The sequence below is a fragment of the Notothenia rossii genome (assembly GCF_949606895.1).
Source record: "Notothenia rossii genome assembly, chromosome: 2".
Lineage (NCBI taxonomy): Eukaryota > Metazoa > Chordata > Actinopteri > Perciformes > Nototheniidae > Notothenia > Notothenia rossii.
Window position 1 is genome coordinate 39,020,295 of NC_136904.1, and position 21,896 is coordinate 39,042,190.

The 21,896-nt window shown below is 41.3% G+C and overlaps 1 protein-coding gene across 1 annotated transcript; it reads left to right on the forward strand.

Annotated features, from left to right (window-relative positions):
- Positions 1–2,037: 2,037 nt before the first annotated feature.
- Positions 2,038–3,610, forward strand: plekhf1 (pleckstrin homology domain containing, family F (with FYVE domain) member 1). Its single transcript, XM_079662957.1, has 2 exons — positions 2,038–2,407; positions 2,711–3,610. Exons 1-2 carry the CDS (start codon positions 2,161–2,163, stop codon positions 3,316–3,318), a joined length of 855 nt encoding a protein of 284 aa, XP_079519083.1. The 5' UTR covers positions 2,038–2,160; the 3' UTR covers positions 3,319–3,610.
- The last annotated feature ends 18,286 nt before the right edge of the window (positions 3,611–21,896 follow it).

Sequence of the window (21,896 nt, forward strand, 5' to 3'; positions counted from 1 at the left end):
CTTACATCTGATTGTTAAGTTTAAAACCAAAGTTTCTTTAAACCCGACACCAGTTTTTCAAAAATTAAGAGATTCAGGACAATTATTCATGTACTACCAACTAATATTAAGTTATCTCAAGACGCTTTTCGTGAAGAGCAGGACTACACTGTACTTTTAAAATGTTCTGTGTAATAAATAAGAGTGACATCATGTTTATTGCAGTGTCTAACATAGACATATCATTTGCTTGTCTTGCTTCTTGTCTTGCTTCTTAAATGTGAATGACTGTAAAACCACACCATTGTAGTCCTTTGTTTTCCTCAGCAACATAGTGGATCACAATGTAACACGGTTTTATTGATTAGCACTCCAACACATTGTACGTGATAGGCTAAGGGAAGGGTCATTTCTAACACTTCTCTAAGTGGTTGACCAATCACAACAGATCCGGCCAGCTAACCAATCAGAGCAGACTGGGCTCTGTTTTCAGACAGAGGGTGAAAAGAGGTGCAGCAGCACAGGCAATATGAGACAAATAAAGGGCTTTTTGAACATTAAAACAGAGACATGAGGAGACATGTAACAGCAGAGACACTACATACAAATATGAACCTGAAAATGAGCGTAATATATCCTCTTTCAGTTTCCTGTATGCTTGCTCACTATCACAGCTTTTAGGGGAATATAATAGAACCTAGGCAAAACACACCTGATCCTTAGTGTGAACCTTTGCTGAATTTGTCCCTGAAACATGATTTATTAGAAAAATGTAATGTGTTTGTTTGACAGATACATTTTTTATTTGCAAAACTAAATGCATTAGTTTATGGTGTTTTGTATTTGCAAACCACACTGTGTTTGTTAATTAATCATAAGGCATTTGTAAAACTTGTTTAGTTTGTTTGTGGAGTTATGGCGGGAAATTAGCTCAATAGTATGGGCCCTTAACCATTTCCTCCAATGGTGTTTCCCACAACCTTGTGCGTACCACACCTTTGCTTAAGGGCGGCCTTCATTTTGATCTCGACAACACATTAAAAAAATGTTGTGACTGTGGTTGTGACGTTATCGCTATCACAACAAGATCTACACTGATCTTACATGGCAAAGAACTCAAAAGTCACCTCCTATTTTGCCATGATGACACACAGAATGACATTTTCACAGTTCAGACACAATTTAAGCTTGTCTCTCTCAAAACATGGAAGTTATTTAATGTGTTGTAGAATAGAGTAGCATTAGTGCTAGGCTAGGCTTTAGAGGGTTCAAATATTATTCTTGTGGTTAAGCATTCGCCTCTTACCATAACCCTGCTTGCTAGTGTATGTGTTAGTTAGGGTGTGCAGTGTGGTGACTAAAATAATACATCTTCTATAAAGGAAGGAAGACAGATTTAATGAGCGTGCATCAATCAGTAGAAAGTTTACACGAGAAACGACGAGTTGACAGGATGTGGTATTCTGCAGCTGCTCGACCAGTCTGACTGCCATGTGGTTCATCATGAAACCTGAGCTCTCTTTTGTTCTGGTCGAGTGAAAAAGGTTTCTATTTATACTTTATTCATGCAGTTTCTCCTTTTGTGTCATCCAATAACATTTTGTTGCATGCATAACCTCAGTATATACTTCAATATTCACTTGCTCAGGTGTTTAAAAGGGGTAAAATGCCTTTCATTTTAATTGAATTAAAGGCTGATGATGCATTGGATGGTAAAATATAAATGCATGCATCAATTATCAGCTAAAAATGTGGAAGCCTCAGGTTCCTTTGAATTAACCGTAGTCAGTCTGAATCTTTTTGACTCTCAGGTGAATCAAAATGATGTGTAAGATCAGAAAAACAGAAGGGCTTTTCCTCTGCAGAAAGGGATTTTCAGTTGTCAAAATGCTGTCTAAATGCAGGCATTTCCTCCTTCCTATTTTTTTATTTTGGTGACTTTCTCTGAATTCAAATTTAGCTCCCGCCCCCTCAACTATTGCAACATGTTTTCTTCTGAAAGCGGAATTTGCTTTGGAAAGTCCAGTGATGTCACCAGGCGTTAAGGCTTTAAATACCTCTGCAGAGCTGCCTGTCTCACCAGACACACAAAACACACACGCATGACTACTACTTCTAACAGCCACAGAGGACTATCTGCAGAAAGACGACAGCATACTGTTAACAACAAACAAGGACACCATGCAAGAACAGCTCATGTTTGCTCAGAATAACCGTGAGCGGATCCAGGCTGTGGAGAACTCATTTGGGCCGTCTGGGAAGGCCTTGTCCCAACCGGGCCGGGTCCTGATCGGAGAGGGCCGGCTGATGAAGCTGAGCCGCCGGGGGCCACAGCCCAAAGCCTTCTTCCTCTTCAACGATGTGCTGGTGTACGGCAGCATCATTTTGAACGGACGATGGAACAAAAAGCAGCAGGTCATCCCTCTAGGTGAGCAACTTACACATTCCTCTAAGGAGAAAGATAAAGCTTAATTGTTCCATAACTTTCGCGCTTCTGTAATAAACAATAATAAAGAGCCAAAACAGATAGAAGCAATTTTTTCTGCAATAAAGCATTGTCTTTGTTTGTTAAATCTTTTGCAATCAGTTGCATTTATCAAACATAATCTTGTTGACAATTCTCTCTGCTTACATGGCATAACTTGCCACACCGTTTTGTGTAGGCCTAAATGCAAAATCATGTTGCACCTTTGAAGCCTTGTCCTAACAAACCCTTTTTGAATCATTTCAGAGTACATCCAGCTAGAGGACTTGGAGGACAGCACGAAAATGAGGAACCAATGGTTATTGCGCACCCCACGCAAGTCCTTCTACATGGCGGCGGTCTCGTACGAGGAGAAGCGAGCCTGGATCGAACACATCGAGGAGTGCCAGTCCAGGCTGCATAGCACCGGCTCCAGGCCAAGACCCGACTTCGCCGTTACCTGGATCCCCGACCAGGCCTCTACGGTCTGCATGCGCTGCTCCAACAGCTTCAGCGTGGCCCACCGGCGACACCACTGCCGGAAATGCGGCTTTGTGGTCTGCGGGGCTTGCTCCAAGAAGCGAGCAGTAATCGAACACATTCACCCCACTAAGTTCTTGAGGGTCTGCAACATGTGTCACTCCAGCCTGTCCACAACGAAAAATCGAGCAGAGATCAAGGAGGAGTCTTGTGGGAGGGGGAGCAGCACCGACAAGATATGCTCCGATGAAGATGAGGTGGATTGGTGCAGTGAGGAAGAGGAGGCAGAGGAGCAGCTGGAGGAGCATGACCCCAGCAGATGGATGGACTCTCTAATGGACTCCTGGTCCACATATGTCTACCTGAAACCAGAGCATGTGAGGCCCCTCACATGAGTTGGACTAACATGGACACACAACTAAAGCAGCTTTGCAAGGCATCACTAAACAAAACAATACTTTATAAAGTCAAACTATTTTGTACATATTGAATTGAATTTGTAGGTTTCTATATCTTTGTTTCACATTTTGCTGTTTGTGGAAACTATTGCTGTGAACTTGATTTTTTACACTATGTTATTTAAGGCTGGTTTCAGTCACGTATGGCTATGTTAATGTTTGTGCACATGAGAGCATTTGGACCTGATGCATGCGTCACATGACAAATAAAGCACTTTCAAAGTCAAAATCTTTCTGTGATGATTGAAGTGTTACTACGGCTATCAGTCAGGATATTCTGTGCAACAAAGCCTCTAAGATATTTACTGTGAACGGAAAGACAGTCATGGTCAAATGGGCATCATATGTGGATCATAAACGACCACAGTTGTTTTAACAATTCCAATATCATACAAATTGTGATAAGATGACTGTTATGGCCATATGTGATATTCATCATATTCATTGTCCTATGCATTGAATACAGGCATTGCAATTCTAATTTCTCCATGTATATATAGTTATAGAAGTGATTGATTTTATTTACCTCTAAAAAACGATGCGTTTTTTTAAATAAGCTTACCCTTTTATCCTTTATCTTATTAATACTAATACAGCACATTATATATTGTATAATATACAGTAAAATATACTGCAATGTTGTATGATTTGTCTTTGACGTTACAAAAACTTTCATAGTTCCAAGAAGATGAATCCTCCTGACTTTGGTGAACTGACTGTTCCCCTTGTGTAACCAAGGTTGGATAGATAGTGATAAGCACACACTGACACATTTTCTTCACCAAGTCATTACAGTTCATCTTGTGGGTCTCTCTTTTTATCTTATGCTTTCATCAGGTCAATATTAAGGCTTCATCCTCGTCATTTTTGTCAGTTTGGTTTATAATCAAACATCTGCAAAAAATAATGACAATCAAATGTAGGAATCAGCAGGTTACTATGCTGACTTTTTTAGCTCATAGCCTTAAAGCTAATGTTAGCATAGCAAGAACTCCCTTGGAAATACGGTCAAAAGAAGAACCTGTGGCTATCAAATGTTCATGTATGTACATGTTTTGTTCTCTTAGCTAAGGTAAGGCTATGAATGAAAAACATCATGGTAGCATGACTTGACATCGTCCCTGCCAAGCTAGAGGGGGCTAATGTTTGCTGCGATGACGTAAAGTGGTCTCATTTGACAACCTGTAAGCAACCACCCTTTTTAGTACGCATTAAAGCTTCTGAGGATCGCCAGTGGGGTATTCACTTACGTATTTTAAATAACAAAATGAAACTTGTAGGCTATCTGCAAAAACATTCGCGACGAGGGAACCTGAAGTGGTAAAAAGCTGACACATTTCTGTGTTTAGGAGTCATTCCCGCACCACCTTATTGGAGCAAGACTTTATAGTTGTCAAAGGGTTTTTTCCGGTAATAATTGTTTTAATGTTTTTGTAGTCATTTTTTTGTCAAATGTATTTTTTTCTTTTGATCTCAGTTTGAGTCTCTTTGAAGTCATTTTAAGCATAATTGAGTTTCCCCGTTTCATAGTCCTCATGAGTCTCTTTGAAGCTGTTGGCAGTTCTTTTTGTCTTTTTGTCTCTCTTCGTGGCTATTTATTTCTCTTTCTGGTCATTTTGAATCTCTTCCTGGTTGGTAAATGTCTCTTTGCTTAAAATTGTGAAGGTGAAAGCCCTGCGGACCTAGTGCTGCAAGCATGGTAGTAACTTTTAGTGTGACACTTGATGATGTTTAACATGTTTGACCTGACTCTTGCTGCAATGAAAACAGTTCTGTCAGCAGTTCACTACTGCTGACAATATTCACAATATTATTTACATGTTTCAGACATGAGAGGCCTCCAAATACTTGGAAATAACATATTTTTGGTGTTTTGAATATTTTTTGCTTTTGATTGTTGATGTCACAATGCCGGTGTTACAGTATAAATTGAGTCATGACAACTGGCGACATTCTATTATTTTCGTCATAGGAATCCGGGGCGTGTACATCGAGGACCCATTGTTGACTTACCAGGAAAGAAACATCGTTTGTCGTTTACGTTCATCTTTTGCTATATCTGCCTTCCTAAGATAACTTTGCAGCACATTCAGTACTCGTATGTGAGGTTGTGGGTGAGAGTCCGATATCGTGACGCTTACAGGGAGGTATCGAACATTACAAAGTAGGTGACTGTGTGGATGCCTGTTCAAAACATTGCAAACTTCAATAAATCATTTAAATTATATATTTGTGTCCGACTTTCATTTGTTCATCGTTCTTAATGTGATGTATAGTAGCTTTGATAGCTGTCCATACCTTCAGACAGCCTAAAAGTAAAACACAAGTTGTTTATTCACAGCCCGAACGCTCATCGAGATGACTAGATCAGTCATGGCAACTTGTGATCAGCTCCGATTAAATTGTGATATCAATTCTGTAGCTAACCTCCAGGGAGCACGTTTATTTTATGAAATACCTATATCCCTCTCATCACAACAAGACTCTACACTGTGCAGGAAAAACAATTACATACATGAAAATAACCTTGATGCATGGGAATTAAACACACAAACTAACAGATAAATCATCAGAAGAAGGCAGAGAGGAAGTAAATAACAACAGGAACACGGAAGGCAGACAGAATTGCGTAGACACGGGTGTCACATGAAATTTAAATGTTCTGGAAAGTTCCTTATACAGCTTTAGCCTTTTTTATCTCATGAAGTCCCAAAGTGACACACACTGAACAGTCTGGGGTCATGGTCCTTGTCATTTGCTTTTGTCTTCCCATAACAACATGTCCAAGATGTCCATGTGTCAGGCTAAAACATGTGACAGAACTAGCTAGATTTGGAAAGGTTTTTTGTTGCTAAAGTTAATATTCAAGCCATTTAAGAATACAAATGCTTACATGAAATGTCATTTGTTAAACATTAAGCTGTCTTCGGCTCTTTTCTGCTGTAACAAATGTAAATGTCCCCTCTGTGGGACGAATAAAGGTATTCTGATTCTGATTACATTTAACCTGTTGTGGAAACATTTCTTGATGAAATTGATATGAAACAAATGCCATAAATATTGCTGTGACACATGGTGTCACATCGGGACTTTAACCCTAAACATTCACAGTAAACCCGGAGTGACATATATGCACAATTAGAAATATGATTATGGTCTGGTCAGTTAATTTAGCTGATCCAATTATATTTAGTTAAGATATGCTTTATTCTTCAATTCATAGTATGTTCAAACAAATGCAAACCAAAACATCATCCTTGTTAATTAAGTTATAAATAAGAGTTACTTTACCATTAAAGCCCAGATATTTGACACTAGGGAGGTTACTTGTCAGAAATGTGTCTATTTAGTCTAAATGACGTTCCCCTTAATTTCCCCAAGAGTAGAAATGGGTCCGGGTTCTTATGGGTTAAACGTAAAGGCACAATAGAACTACCGTATTATATGTATTCAACTTGTGCCCCGCTGGACTTACTTTTCTGTGGTTTACCGTTACTGTGACATATCAGTATAGCCACGGAAGATAGTTTGTGTGTTTAATTCCCATGCATCAAGGTTATAACTTATTTTCATGTATGTAATTGTTTTTTCTGCACAGTGTAGAGTCTTGTTGTGATGAGAGGGATACAGGTATTTCATAAAATAAACGTGCTCCCTGGAGGTTAGCTACAGAATTGATATCACAATTTAATCGGAGCTTATCACAAGTTGTCATGACTGATCCAGTCATCTCGATGAGCGTTCGGGCTGTGAATAAACAACTTGTGTTTTACTTTTAGGCTGTCTGAAGGTATGGACAGCTATCAAAGCTACTATACATCACATTAAGAACGATGAACAAATGAAAGTCGGACACAAATATATAATTTAAATGATTTATTGAAGTTTGCAATGTTTTGAACAGGCATCCACACAGTCACCTACTTTGTAATGTTCGATACCTCCCTGTAAGCGTCACGATATCGGACTCTCACCCACAACCTCACATACGAGTACTGAATGTGCAGCAAAGTGATCTTAGGAAGGCAGATATAGCAAAAGATGAACGTAAACGAGAAACGATGTTTCTTTCCTGGTAAGTCAACAATGGGTCCTCAATGTACACGCCCCGGATTCCTATGACGAAAATAATAGAATGTCGCCAGTTGTCATGACTCAACTTATACTGTAACACCGGCAATGTTTCCCTAACAGATAGAGAGGGGTGTGGCGGCTTACGGTAAAATGATGTGACTATCACTATCATCATTAGAATCTGGTGTTTCCCTGTTCAAAGTAAAAGTCCCTTCAGTGGGTAAACATTGCACACCAATGGACACGCTTCTGGATACTTTCATACAGGTGCGCTATACCTTTAAAAAAAACTCTTGTTTAACTGGCTTTTCCCACTGACGGGAAAACCAGCAGTGACCTCGGCTTTGACTTTGACTTTTCAAACCTGTTTGACTTACCTCCCTCTGGCACTCTGTCTACAGAGAACAATAACATGTAGAACTGTTTCTAAAAGAAGACACCTTGGAGCAGTGAACTGATTCACATGAGGAAATAAAGACATAAACTGTCTCAAGGAAGAAAAGGTCTCCTGAAAGCCCGCTAGGGCAGGTGCAGTATCTCAGTTGAACTTAACCCTTAAAATGTAAGAAAGAAAACATGTATCTCTACATATCAATCAATCAATCAATGTTTATTTATATATAATACAATATTAACAGTATTATAGTGTCCAAACTTTACTTTATTTCAACTGGGTAAAAACGTCATACCAACGAAGCCATGCTCATGTTGCGACATCCCGTCAAATCGTACTACCCATGATGTATTGTGTAGACATTTCCACCTTGATGAGTAAATATGATGCAGATGGATGTGAGCGCCTTTTATCCAGCTTTAAAGGTTTTCACCGATTCTCTCGACAACAATGGCAGATTTTCCCAGCCGTGTATACCTGGCATTCAGGAGCTTTGGATATTTTAAACCTCCCCTTTCTCCCCTTTGTTCCATTATTCATCCGGATTATTCAAGTAAAGTCAGAATATTGTTAAACAAATGACATTTTAAGGGTATTATATTTGGTCTAAAGAATGTTTATATACATAAGCATTGTTCCCAGCTATAAATTAGGTTCAATTAATCACAGCTTCACAAGATCTGGTATAATATTTATCTTTGTATCTGCTCAGTGGTGGTGGAGACATCTTTAATTTGAAGATCTTTTTGCTGATGTTGTATTACTACTGGAGAGAAATATACCTTTGACAATATTCCCTTCACTCTTTTCACAGATATACCTTTGATGATTGTACATTACAATGTTGTTTAAATCAATACTATCATTTGCCTCTGCTGACATGTTAAGGCCCAGATACACCGGCCAGTCACCTGAGAAGTCGCCGACGCCGACACCGACTGTTGCGTCGCCGGACTCTCCTGCGTATTTGCCGACTTAGTTTGCGCACTGGAACACACCGCAAATCCGAGCCGAGCACGTATGAACTGCGCATGCGTGAGTGGCAATAACTCTCCTTACAAGCAGGCGGCGGTAGTGTGTATTCATCATTCAAAAGAGGAAACAACCGGAACAACCGGAAGACAGAGAAGAAGAACAGACTCCGTGATATAAACAAACAACAAATAGCGTTTTTCTTTCCATTTTCACTCTCGTCCATTGAAAACATGAACGAGCAGGACGAACGGGAGGTACTGGAGCTAGCAGCCCTTGGACTCACGCTTGTGTTAAATCATTTGTTTACCTCCCTCACTTCCGTTAACGCTTCTCATGCACTGATTCGCTAGCTGAACAGCCAATCAGTGTTATCCCTTTGTCCGACTTCCGGTGGTGTTCTCGAAGGCGTAAGGTCGGCAGAAAAGACCCGACGGTGCAGCGCACACCACTCCAAATAGGGCGTGCCCACGCTCATGTTCGGCCTGATTCCCATTTACTGCCGATTTTCGGGCCTTAAGGTGACATTTTTCATAAAAAGTACTTGTTTTTGCCACATGTGCTGGAGGAGACAGAGTCAGCATGGTAAGTGTTACATTTGTTCATTGAAAAAGAGAGCTGGGAGGTGAGGCTGGCTGGCTGGCTGGTTGGATACAGGTGATCTGGGTAGCTAGAGAGCTCAGGCTGGTCTTGGGACAGTGGTTGGCCTACTGGAAGAGAAATTAAACAAGTGCGAGGCTAGAGCAGGCAAACTGGCAAAAACTAGCTGGCAAAAAGGCTTGAGATCCGGGCAGGGTATGAGGGCAGCAGGCTTTTGTTGTGTGGCTGATGAGTTCATACTGTCCTGACTGAGCACAGGCACTTCTAACCTTGGCTGCTGTGCTCTCAGTGTTGTGTCTCCCTGTTCCTGCCTGATGGCGTCAGCTGATAGAGGTGTTCTGATTCTATCTTGTGATGCAGCATGTTGATGATTCTCTCTGAACTAGCTAAATACATGAGTCTGGGGGAGAGCTCTTCAGAATTGACGTGGCAACTCTACCGTGAAGTCAGAACCTCTGACTCTTGGACTTGTTTTGTGAATTCTCCGGCCGAGGCTCCAAATAAACCATCAATGTTTGCCATCAGAGCTCCAGCTCTCCCCGTGTCTCCTTTGAGTCGGTGACTCCTCCTGCATCGCTACACAGAAGTTTACCCCACACTTTGCATCAGTAATGTCGTGAATGCAGGGCCTTTACTTGCAACAGAACATTTGATTATTGCAGAAAAATTATTACTACTACAGAACTATCATTTTTGTTTGGTAAATGTAGTATTGCTACATGCTTTCCCACCCCTGATGGTCTAAACATGAGCATGGTACGTGAGAAACTGCAGCCTGCGTGTTAGTCTGAACCACCAAGATTTCAGATAAACAAGAAGGAAATGACGAGTGTGTTAATCTATGATTTCGGAACACGTCACTCGAAACACTGTGGATGGCTTTTCTAAGAGTTTAGTTCCTCTTTATTGAAACTGCTATTCTAAAGAAATGCAGTTTCACATGAACCTTACTCCAAAGGAAGACACCCGTTAACTTTATGTCAGGGTTTTCTTCTTGTGGTCTAACACCATGGAAGTGCAGCAATTTGAGGACAGGTGCATTTCTTTTACTTTTTATTTATTGACATCGTTTATCCATACATGACATTGTTCAAATACAAAATGTAAAACATACAAGACATACAGACATGCCCTATGATATACCGTAAAGCACAAAGCAGTTTCTTTTTTTTACATTACGGAAAAACAAAAGCAAAATGAGGTATCTAATGAATTCAAATTCAAATTAAGGGTGATACAAAATAAAAACTAAAAACTTATTTAGAGTAAACTGTAAGCTGTTTGTGAGACCTGTCTCTTTCAAATGCACATTGGCCAATCATTAAAAATAGATTAAAATAATAAATTAAAATAACAATAATATATAATAATAATGAAAGTTCTCACTTCTGTACGTAGCTCTTATAGTTTCAGTTTCTATGTTATTTTGATGCAGTCCATGCTTTGATTGCTATACAATACAAACATTTTTTACGCTTAAATATAACTACTAAACTTCTGTAAGTGTTTGAGTGGTCTTTGTTTGCCTTATGACCAAATATTTTTGCAAAAAGTAATGACATTCACATGAGGAACGGTGACACGCCTTTAGCTAAGTTGAAGGGTAATGATGAACAGCATAGGGTCTTAACCCTTAGATGCACGAGTGACTGGACCCTACACTCCAGTCACTTAATTATAAGTGGGTCTAAAACAGTGGTCGCCAACCAGTCGATCGCGATCGACCGGTCGATCGCGAGTGTGGTGCAGGTAGATCGCAGACCGTTAAAAAAAAAAGTAACAAAAGAAAGAAAAATAAAATTAAAATAATAATGTTTGAAAAATACGTTTTTAGATGTAAACCTATCATCCACCACCCCGTTAGCAGGTGCCACTTGATTGACGTATATTTGAGACACCTCAATAATATAATATATTAACCGTGCTTTACGTGAACCTCATCATGACACAAGAGACAACGGCAGGACTGTAATTTCCCGTGTTCAGTGAACGCAACAGAGGCAACACACCAGACCAATCAGAGAGTTGCATGGAAATACACGTGTGCTTGTGTCATTCAAGCTCGGCTCTGTGTGTATGTGGCAATATCGCATTTAGTGTGATAGAGAGGGAGAGAGGGAGTGAGGGAGAGAGGGAGAGAGGGAGTGAGAGGGACCGGTGTTAGCGGGGACCGTGATGTTAGCATCTGGTTAGCTAGCTGCACTAACGGACATAAGGAGCTGTTTCCACAACAAGCTGGAGGAGAGTCCTCTCCTGTCAGACTGAGGGGCTCAGGTGAGCTAAAGGACTCTTGAGTGTTTAGAACGATTTTGTCACAAATTATTCAAAACATTATTTCCGCGGCACACCTGATCATTTTTATACAAACAATAAGAGAATAAATGAAAAACAGGTATGAAATAGCCTACTATATGGCAGTAAAACAAGAATACAGTTTAAAAGGGGAGTGATTTGTAAAATATCCATAAAGACAAAGAAAATCTGTTTACAGTTCTGTTTCATATGGGTGCTGAGAGAGGTATCCATAGACCTCTTCATGTTGCTCTCAAAGTGCACCAGATGGATGCTTTCAACTTCAATATTTAAAAAAAAATCTTCCCGGGGGAGCATCCCCCCGGTCCCCCCTTGAGGAGGTGAGGTCCGCCCCCCAATAGCACTTTACCCCTGCCTATATGCCGTGAGCTGATTATGGAGCCTTCATTGTAATTCAGATGCAATTAGCCTATAGAAAAGGCCTCAAATTGGAAGCATTGTCTGGGCCGTCTTTTTCACTCAATTCTGCAATAGGTAGATCTCGCCTTTCACCTAGGCCGAGGTCGGTGATCTTGGGCTTAAAAAGGTTGGTGACCACCAGTCTTTAATTTGTAAAGTGGGAGGTGCCGGAACGCAGAGGGGGGGTGGATCCGGCGGCTCAGTACGGGGGTTAGAGGTAAGGGAACAAACAAAAAAATACACTTACAGACGATGTTTCTACATCAGGTCAATTTTTATTTTTGTAGCCTGTTAGCCTTCAGATTACAGAACGATGTAACACTGCACCAAATGAGTGCGGAATGCAAAAAATATATATACTGCAACATTTTAACAAGCAGCAATTATATCTGTCCGTTAAATTAACGGGAGAAACAAAACAACGTAACACTGCACCAAATGAGTGCGGAATGTAAATAATATATATACTGCAACATTTTAACAAGCAGCAATTATATCTGTCCGTTAAATTAACGGGAGAAACAAAACAACAGGTGGGAAAATTACGATTTCTACGAAGTTACGATTTCAATATAGATTTGCAGACATATTAAACCATAGACCACCCAATAATCAAACACAGCATGGACAAATATATTCCTACCATCATTTGTCCAAAACGGCCCATACAGCAGCCATAGAGCCCCCGGCCTCCATTTTCCTGCTTCTGTCTCTGCACCTTGTGTCCAGTGCAGTTCGATGTCCTTTTGCAATCCATGACCTCACATATGGAACGGGGTTGAACCGGGTAAGTGGCGGGCCGACAAGGCAAAGGAAGAGTAGGGAGGAGATCGTTGAGGGGAGAAGAGACGCCCTGTTTTCTGAACAGATTAGGTTCATCTGGGAAAAGCCCCTCTCACACTCAGCACTTGAGATGGGGATCGTGTTGACCGCAGCCAAGAGGTCTTTCAGTTCATCTGGGATGAATGTCCCATCATTGTCACGGTATTCCCTGAATGCCCTGATGACCCTCCGCGGGTTTTCGATGCAAAACTGCTGGCAGAGCGTCTCAACTTCACTCTCTCCAAACAGCGCGTCTGCGTCACGATCCTGTGGCCAATATTGTGGATAAATCACTTTTAAATCCTCAATTAGCTTGTTGTATCCTGATTGGTCTCCCCCAAGTGATAGCATGCGTTTCTCCAAGTTTCTTGCCAGACTCCCAAAAAACGTCCTCTGGTCCAGGGTTCTGTCAGTGAGCCGACCTGCATGAAGGGGTACTCCCTGAAAGGTGTTTTCCTCGACCCCGCGCTGGCTTAATAGGCTGTGTCGTCCGGGCCGCTCAGACATAGCCTCGAACACCCTGATCTGTCGGCAAATGGCTTTATGAGCCGTTATGATATTGCATTCTCGATTTTGGAGCTCGAGAGATAGCTCTGACAATTCTTGCAGTGCGTCAAACATAAGTCCTAGATTGGAAACAAAGGCATGGGATGAAAGGCGCTTTGCCAAGCCATGGTAGCATTTCCCGAGATGTGCTCCCGCGAGCAGAATCCTCCGCTGCGTGTGTAAAATGTGTGTTGAGGGCAGCAAAACTTTTCCACACAGCTTCGACTGTTCTGAGACTGGATGCAACCCACCTGTTGTCTAACACCCGGCCAATTTTGCACAATTGAATGTTCAGACCGTCAGCACACTCTTTGAGCTCCAGCCGGTTTTTGTTTGATGTGCTGTAAAGTGTGTAAAGCTTATCCATGAAGATCTTGAAATGATTCATAGCCCCCATCTCTTTCATCACATCACGAACTGCAAGCTCAAGTCGATGCGCAGAGCAGTGCCACACCATGATGTTTGGGAAGAGATTTTTGAGTCGAGCTGCCACCCCACTGTGGCGCCCGAGCATCACTGACGCACCGTCACATGTGAGACCGACGAGAGTTTTTGAGAGGAAGGCCTCGTCTAACTTGGCGTGCTGTAAGGCATCCAGCAGTTTGCGGGCAATGCCTTCTGCACCAAAATCACACAACTCCACGAGCTCAAAGAAAATGTTCTCGGGTGAATCCATCTCTGGCAACTGCACTCGTAAATACACGATTAATGCGCTCTTTTTATTCAACCCTGTGGCCTCGTCCAGCATGAGTCCGATTTTTGGAGCGCAAGTGACAATCCTTTCAAGCAGTTTTTTTTTCATGTCAGTTGCAATGTGCTGTTGTATATGAGAACATGCGACGTTTGAGTGGAGAATCCTCCCCATTTCCACACCATTCATTTCCTGACAGTCTATCTCATGTTCAAATCCATAAGATGGCCTATGACGCTTGGCTTCCTTGTAAGCTGTGCGAAAGATTCTGGCAGTCGTTTGCACCTGGTCATTTTGGGCATTGACTACTGTGTTAACAAATACATTTGCCTTTGCCTTATCCAAAATAGTTGATGCCATTGCGTGTGCTTTGGTATTCCCATGCTCAAAAACCTTTTTCCTTAAGGCTCTTTGCTTTTTTTTAAAATCGGGCGCAGATGATGTCACCGAGCCCGAGATCCATTCTTTTGCAAGTTTCACACCTGCAGTTTTTTCCGGACCCAGTGATCCCACTTGTTTGCAAATGGCACAGCCCAGTCCAGTGGTTTCCATTGTCAGCCATGGATAACTTTTTTTTTTCTGTGTAAACTGGGCATCTGTCCAGATTTGCCCATCGTGAGTGTCCCTGACAATACCTGCTTCATCGCCATCACTATCTCTCGCAGATTCCAAGTTCACATCATCCGTCTCGTCCCCTTCATCTCCTTCCCCGTGGGGGTCGCTAATATCCCCTCTAACGACAGGTGCATTAGCAGCATCGATGGTAGGCTGCATACTACTGCTCTGTCCACCGTGGTCTTCACACTCATGATTTTCGGAAACTATTTTTGATCGTTTTGGATCTGACTGCTGGTCACTGACTTTGAAAAAGTTAAGTAAAGTTTGTTGTCTTTTTGACATTGTAGACACGAAGCTAACTGTTATGTATTCAACCAGCGCAAGCGTAGGCTATGTGTCACACCTCTAGTCTCCCCCCCTCCCCCCCTCTCCCGCTAAAAACCTTAAAAATGTAAACGCATCAAAAAGGCAAACACAAGATTTTTGAGGAACTTCAATGGGGAATAAACACTAACAAGACATATAACAACATTGAACACCGAACAAACAGTCGTTTTTTTTTTTGGGCGTTTTTTTTTTTCATAGTGACACGGGAGGTGGCGGATCCAATAAAAAAGGTTCCAATTTCTCTCTGCCCTCTCACATCTCGGCAGGCTCGTCAGTCCCCTCCTGCTCCCTGGCTAAATGACGCACTGCGTGCTAATAGAAACATCCTTCGGGCAGCAGAGCGGAAACGGTGGAAATCCAAACACCATGACGACCTCCTAACCTATCAGGCTCTCCTCTCCTCTTTCTCTGCTTCGATCTCTCAGGCAAAAAGCACTTTCTTCCAAGATAAGATCCAATCTTCCTATTCCAATCCCAAGAAACTATTTTCAATCTTCTCCACCCTCTTGGACCCCCCCCAAAGCCCCTTCCCCCTCCTCCCTTCTGTCAAGCGACTTTGTTAACTGCTTTGAAAAAAAGGTTGATGATATTCCCTCTTCTTTTTCTGACTCACCTTTACTCACCACTGGGTCACCAGACCCTCCCTTCACCCCTCTCTCTCCAAGTGAGGTTCTTACCCTCATTACCTCTGCCCGTCCTACCACCTGTCCTCTGGACACTATCCCTTCAAACCTCCTTCAAACTATCGCTCCTGATATTCTACCGTTTCTCACCCATTTCATCAACACTTCTCTAACTTCTGGTCACTTTCCAAACAGTCTCAAGGACGCAAGAGTAAACCCTCTCCTAAAGAAACCCACTATCAACCCGTCTGATGTTATAAACTACAGGCCTGTCTCTCTCCTCCCGTTCCTGTCTAAAACACTTGAACGCGCTGTCTTTAAACAACTCTCCTGTTATCTCCATCAGAACAACCTTCTGGATCCGCACCAGTCTGGTTTCAATGCAGCTCACTCCACAGAAACTGCTCTCCTTGCTGTCTCTGAGGAACTGCACACGGCTAAAGCAACCTCCCTCTCCTCTGTCATCATCCTTTTGGACCTGTCTGCTGCATTCGACACGGTGAACCATCAGATCCTCCTTCGCACTCTCCAAGAACTTGCAGTTTCAGGCTCTGCATTTTCCCTCCTCACCTCATACCTCAAAGACCGCACCTACAGGGTAACTTGGAGAGGGTCCGATTCCGACCCTTGTCAATTAACTACAGGGGTCCCTCAGGGCTCTGTTCTTGGTCCCCTCCTCTTTTCCTTGTACACAAACTCGCTCAGATCTGTCATTAGCCCGCATGGTTTTTCATACCACTGCTACGCTGACGACACCCAATTAATTCTGTCCTTTCCCCGCTCAGAGACCCAGGTCGCGGCACGCATCTCTGCTCGTCTAGCTGACATTTCTCAGTGGATGTCTGCTCATCACCTCAAGCTCAACCTTGACAAGACTTAACTGCTTTTCCTTCCGGGAAAAGATTGTCCCACTCTTGACCTAAAAATCAACAGCAGCACCTCTGTTGTCTCCCCGACTCAGACTGCAAGGAATCTGGGTGTGATCCTAGATAACAAACTGTCCTTCACTGCAAATATAGCTGCTACAACCCGCTGCTGCGGATACACGCTTTATAACATCAGGAGGATACGTCCCCAGCTGACCCAGAAAACAGCGCAGGTTCTGGTCCAGGCTTTCGTCATCTCACGCCTAGACTACTGCAACTCCCTCCTGGCTGGTCTGCCTGCATTTGCCATCCGACCTCTATAGCTCATCCGGAATGCAGCGGCTCATCTGGTCTTCAACCTTCCAAAATTCTCCCACACCACGCCGCTCCTCCGCTCCCTTCACTGGCTTCCGGTAACTGCTAGAATCCACTTCAAGACACTGGTACTTGCGTACCATGCTGCGAATGGATCTGGCCCTTCCTACATCCAGGACATGGTTAAACCGTACACCCCAGCACGTGCACTCCGCTCTGCATCGGCCAAACAGCTCGCTGCACCTGCACTGCGAGGGGGGCCCAAGTTCCCATCAGCAAAAACATGTGAGTTTGCTATCCTGGCTCCAAAATGGTGGAATGAGCTCCCCATTGAAATCAGGACAGCAGATAGCTTGCACATCTTCCGGCGCAGACTGAAAACTCATCTCTTTAGACTCCACTTCGAGCGATTGAATTACTAACAAAGCACTTATATACTAATACAGGACTGGGTTATCTAAAGCCAGTTGAGTAGCACTTGAAATGTTTGGCTCTATGAAACCTGATGTACTTATATGATTCTGTTTTCTTCAAGGTTGTATCTTCCTGGTCGAATGTACTTATTGTAAGTCGCTTTGGATAAAAGCGTCAGCTAAATGCAATGTAATGTAGACTGAAACAAATGGCCCCTGGGCACAGACTTGCAGGGGCCCCTCCTGTCTAGGCGCAACACAAACAGACTGTACTGTAGTTGTTTAACCTGTTTTTGTTCTTCATCGTCATTGCACATCTTCTGTGGTTTTGTTTCCTAACTGTTTATACTTTTTGCAGGTTACTTTCGGCCTCACCAAAGAGAAGACTATTTGTTGTCATTTTGAGCATCCTCGAGGTGGTTTTGCCATACATTTAAATGTTAAATAAATTCTGTATTATTGTATTCTGTTTTAAATGCACATTTTGTATTGTTCCTGTAACATACTTGAACGATTTTGTCTACTGCACTTGTATGTTTCCTTAATGTTAAGTATATTGTACTGTATGTTGCATTGTTGGAAAAGCTTGAGACTGTTCATTGTCAAACTATGTTGTAAGGATTGTGCATAGGAAAAAATAAAGGGACTCACAAGGACTATGAAAATATGCAAAGGCTTCGTGTGTCTATGCTATTTAGCATATCTTTGCAGTTTTTAGTCTTTCTTTCTAGTTGTTTTATTTCTGTTTCTGGTCATTTCCAGTCTCTCCTGATTTGGTCTGAAAGCCAAACATGGCTGTAGCTCTTAGTGTTGTCACAGGGTGGGTAAGGAAGGTAGAACACAAGTGTCAGAACTAAACAGCAAGGCAGGGTCCAAATAAATCGGGAACAAGGTGAAAGATAAAAGATAACAAAATAACAAAACTGACTTGGGGAACTCGGGTAGCAGAACCAGGAGGGCACACGAGGGAAATCAAGATGTGTTCCTAACATGTAGGCCCAAGTGCTGGCTGTATTATTCCAGCATGCCAGGTGATATCATAAATCATGCTGTGAGGTGGCTCTGCGTGTTTGTGTGTGTTAATTATAGTCATACCTTGCAGCTGACACACCAGAACGTGGGTGTGGCAGTGTATTGTGTTTTATTATTTGGAAGGCTCATGTTTTTCAGGCCGAAGAGTAGTGCAACATCGTAGCCTCAAACCACCCTGTGGTAATTCTGCACCAAGAGTGATGCAATCACATTTGGAAATAGATATATCATTTTAATAGATTGCAATAACTAACAATAACACGTTATTTTCCTATAATGATTTTGGTATTTCTCATTCTTCTTTATTCATTTTCCTGTTACACAATGTACCCCCCTTTGTTTATGTGTTGCTACATTTACAGTGTATTCGAACAAAGTTTTAGGTTTATGGTCAACCTAAAGCTGCACTTGACTAACAATGGATTAAATAACTGCATTTAAAGGGAGACATGTCTCATAATAATGAACCTGAAGGTAATGATCAGTAACTAGTTCTTCTTCGTTTTGTGAGGCCTCGGTGTGTCTTGTCTTGTATAGTCCACAACTGCCCTGCCTCTTTGCCTCTATAGCAGCTGTACCTGATGTATGTCTCAGGGATTTTGTGAACACCAAAGCAGAGCTAAAAGCAGATTGAATCTTAGAAGTTGTAGGAGCCATTTAACTGAGTTTATGATATAAGTTTTATTTTTAATTGTTTAATTGTTTAATATGCCTTATTTTATTAGTATACATGGTCTACAAATATTATTTGTTGAATATTTATCTACTCACTTTAGTTGTTTACGCCCCTGAATATATTTGTTGACACCCCTTGGCCTCCTATTTGCTATATTATGTGTGTTTATGGGGAAGGGGTTGGTGTTAGACGGGGGAAGCTAAACCAGTACAACCACACACACCAGACACACTGAGAAGGAGAGATGCTGAAATGGAAAATAAATTGATTCATCTTGACAAATGGATCATCGATCTGGATTATTTGTGCGTTAAAATCACACCCCCGTATGTTGGAAGCAGCATTTTGCCTACACATTAAAAACAGTAACTTGAAAAACATAAATGCATCATCTTGGTGAGCATATCTGTGACACCAGCTACACTTATAAAAGTCAATTGTAAAGTTTTTTTCCCCTGTTTATGAGTCCACACAATGCACTCACAGTTAGAGACATGAGTCACTGATAAGGCGATCAACAGTGCCCCCTACCATGCCCTGTCAGAACACACTCACCAACCCTGCTGCCACATGGTGCAGGGTTTGGTTGAAATCATAAAGATGTTGTGATGAATATATGAAAATATGATATTACACAATAAGTTCACAGGAATATCCCTGAAAATAAATGTAAACAGGAACAGTCTTCCATCTTCTGTTGGTTGGTTGGGAGTTTCTGATAAAAATGCTTATTTAAAGAGGACATATGTTAATGTTCAGGTTCAAATTTGTATTTTGTTCCTCTACTCTGACATGTATCCATGCTTTAAAGTTCAAAAATATTTTTATTTTTCTCATACGGCCTGTGCTGCAGCACCTCTTTTCACCCTCTGTCTGAAACCAGAGCCCAGTCTACTCTGATTGTTTAGCTGGCCAGCTCTGTTGTGATTGGTCAACCGCTTAGAGATGGGTGGTAAATACTGTATGCCTTCTCTTAGCATATTACAATATGTTGGAGCCATAGCCAATTGAGTGTTACTGTACATAGTGATGTCACTAAGTCACACTTGGTGTAAATATTCTTCTTTGAATACACACATATGACAGTTAATGCCAGAATGTCACTACATTATGTGGTTTGAGACAACACTGATTGTACACACAATGTTTTATTCATGAACACTGACACTGTGCTACAGAGGTCTACTTTATGATCATTGAAGATTAAAAGGTCTTCATACTTCAAAACCTCCACCTGTTATTTATTTATATGGAGGTGGACATGTAACAAGGTTGGCAATCTTTCTGAGTTCCCCTCTATTGCCAATTCTCTTTTTATAAAATAAAATAAGCTGGTGGACTTCTCTCAAACTCTGTCTATACATTTCCTTCACGAGATGACATCAGCAGTGGCTTTACTGAGCAGTCAGGGTTTTCAATGTGCCAACAGTCACTTTATAAACATTCATTCTATCTCATAGCAGCCGGTGGACTCTGATGGCTGGGGCCACGGTGATTAATCCATGCACAGAAGTATTCGGTCCAACAGTCAGTGTGTTGTGTTTGTAGAGAAGGTGATTCATTGGTCAGTGACACAAACTGCAGGACTTCAAACACTGTGCCAGTGTGCCAGCTCAATAAACAGGACATCTGCCAAATAGTGAGAATGTAGTAACCTCTGAAAATTAAACTAATTACGAGCAAAGAAGACTCATATAATAACTATATCAAAACATCCTTTTCTAACTCTCGCAGAGTATTCCAACAAGTTTACGGAACGTTTTGTGACACAAAATTAATTATAATTTAAAACAGAGTATATTCACACAACTTCTAACATTCCAAGCATCTTTGAGTTTTTAAAAAGAAAAACTGTCCATTAGTTAAATTGAATTAATTATTGTTACAAAAACTCCAACACATGACAAAAGAAATGAAGTAGCCAGAGCTGTGTATGTTTTTAAAAAAGTCTGCTCACATTTGCCTTTGTTTTACACAGGCTTGGGGAGATAACATTGAATGGGATTTTTAAATCAGTAAACAAAACAAAGGTAACAGTTAGATTCAAGATTTTTCAAGATTCAAAGGTTTATAGTTAGCAGTGGGAAGTAACTAAGTAAATGTACTCAAGTACTGTACTTAGGTACAATTTTACGATACTTGTACTTTACTTGAGTAAATTTCCAATGTATGCTACTTTGTACTTCTACTCCACTACAGTTCAGAGGTAAATTGTGTACTTCTACTCCACTACATGTATTTAATACCTTTAGTAACTTTACAGATGTGGATGAATGATGTGAAATATAATCAAGTGTTAAATCAGACTTTAGTTCCACCTGGAGTAAATTCACAAGCTACCCTGCAGTATACAAAGTCATTCAAACTAGCTGCACCTTTACCAGCTTTGAGAACACTTTAATGATCAATCATTATAAAACATATATATTATTCTGAAATTGACCAATCTGCATGTTTTTATTCCTACATTTATTTATGCTTGTATCTATTTATACTTATGACATGTGTTCCGACCTGAGGTTCTGAGCTCTTTTAATTCCATCGTGTCACCAGCGGGCGCGGGTACAGGAGGGGTAATATCGTTCTTATTATGTTACCACCATGGGTATTATGAGCGTTGTGGTTCAACGGTTCAACCGATCTGAATCGCTTCCTGAAGCAGTCACGTGGTATTGACAGGCAGCGAGGCTTCGTTTGTCATCGATGACGTCACTGGCCCAAAACGATACAAGCCTCGATACTATGGAATGCCATTTAAGCCAAAATTAAATAAATAAATACATAAATAATTAAATAAATAAATATATATATATATATATATATATATATATAAA

Excerpts from the sequence above, each read along its gene's own strand:
- plekhf1 (XM_079662957.1), top strand. The coding sequence starts at position 2,161 with ATGCAAGAACAGCTCATGTTTGCTCAGAATAACCGTGAGCGGATCCAG. Across the intron at positions 2,408-2,710 it reads GCAGCAGGTCATCCCTCTAG|AGTACATCCAGCTAGAGGAC; the intron begins GTGAGCAACTTA and ends GAATCATTTCAG.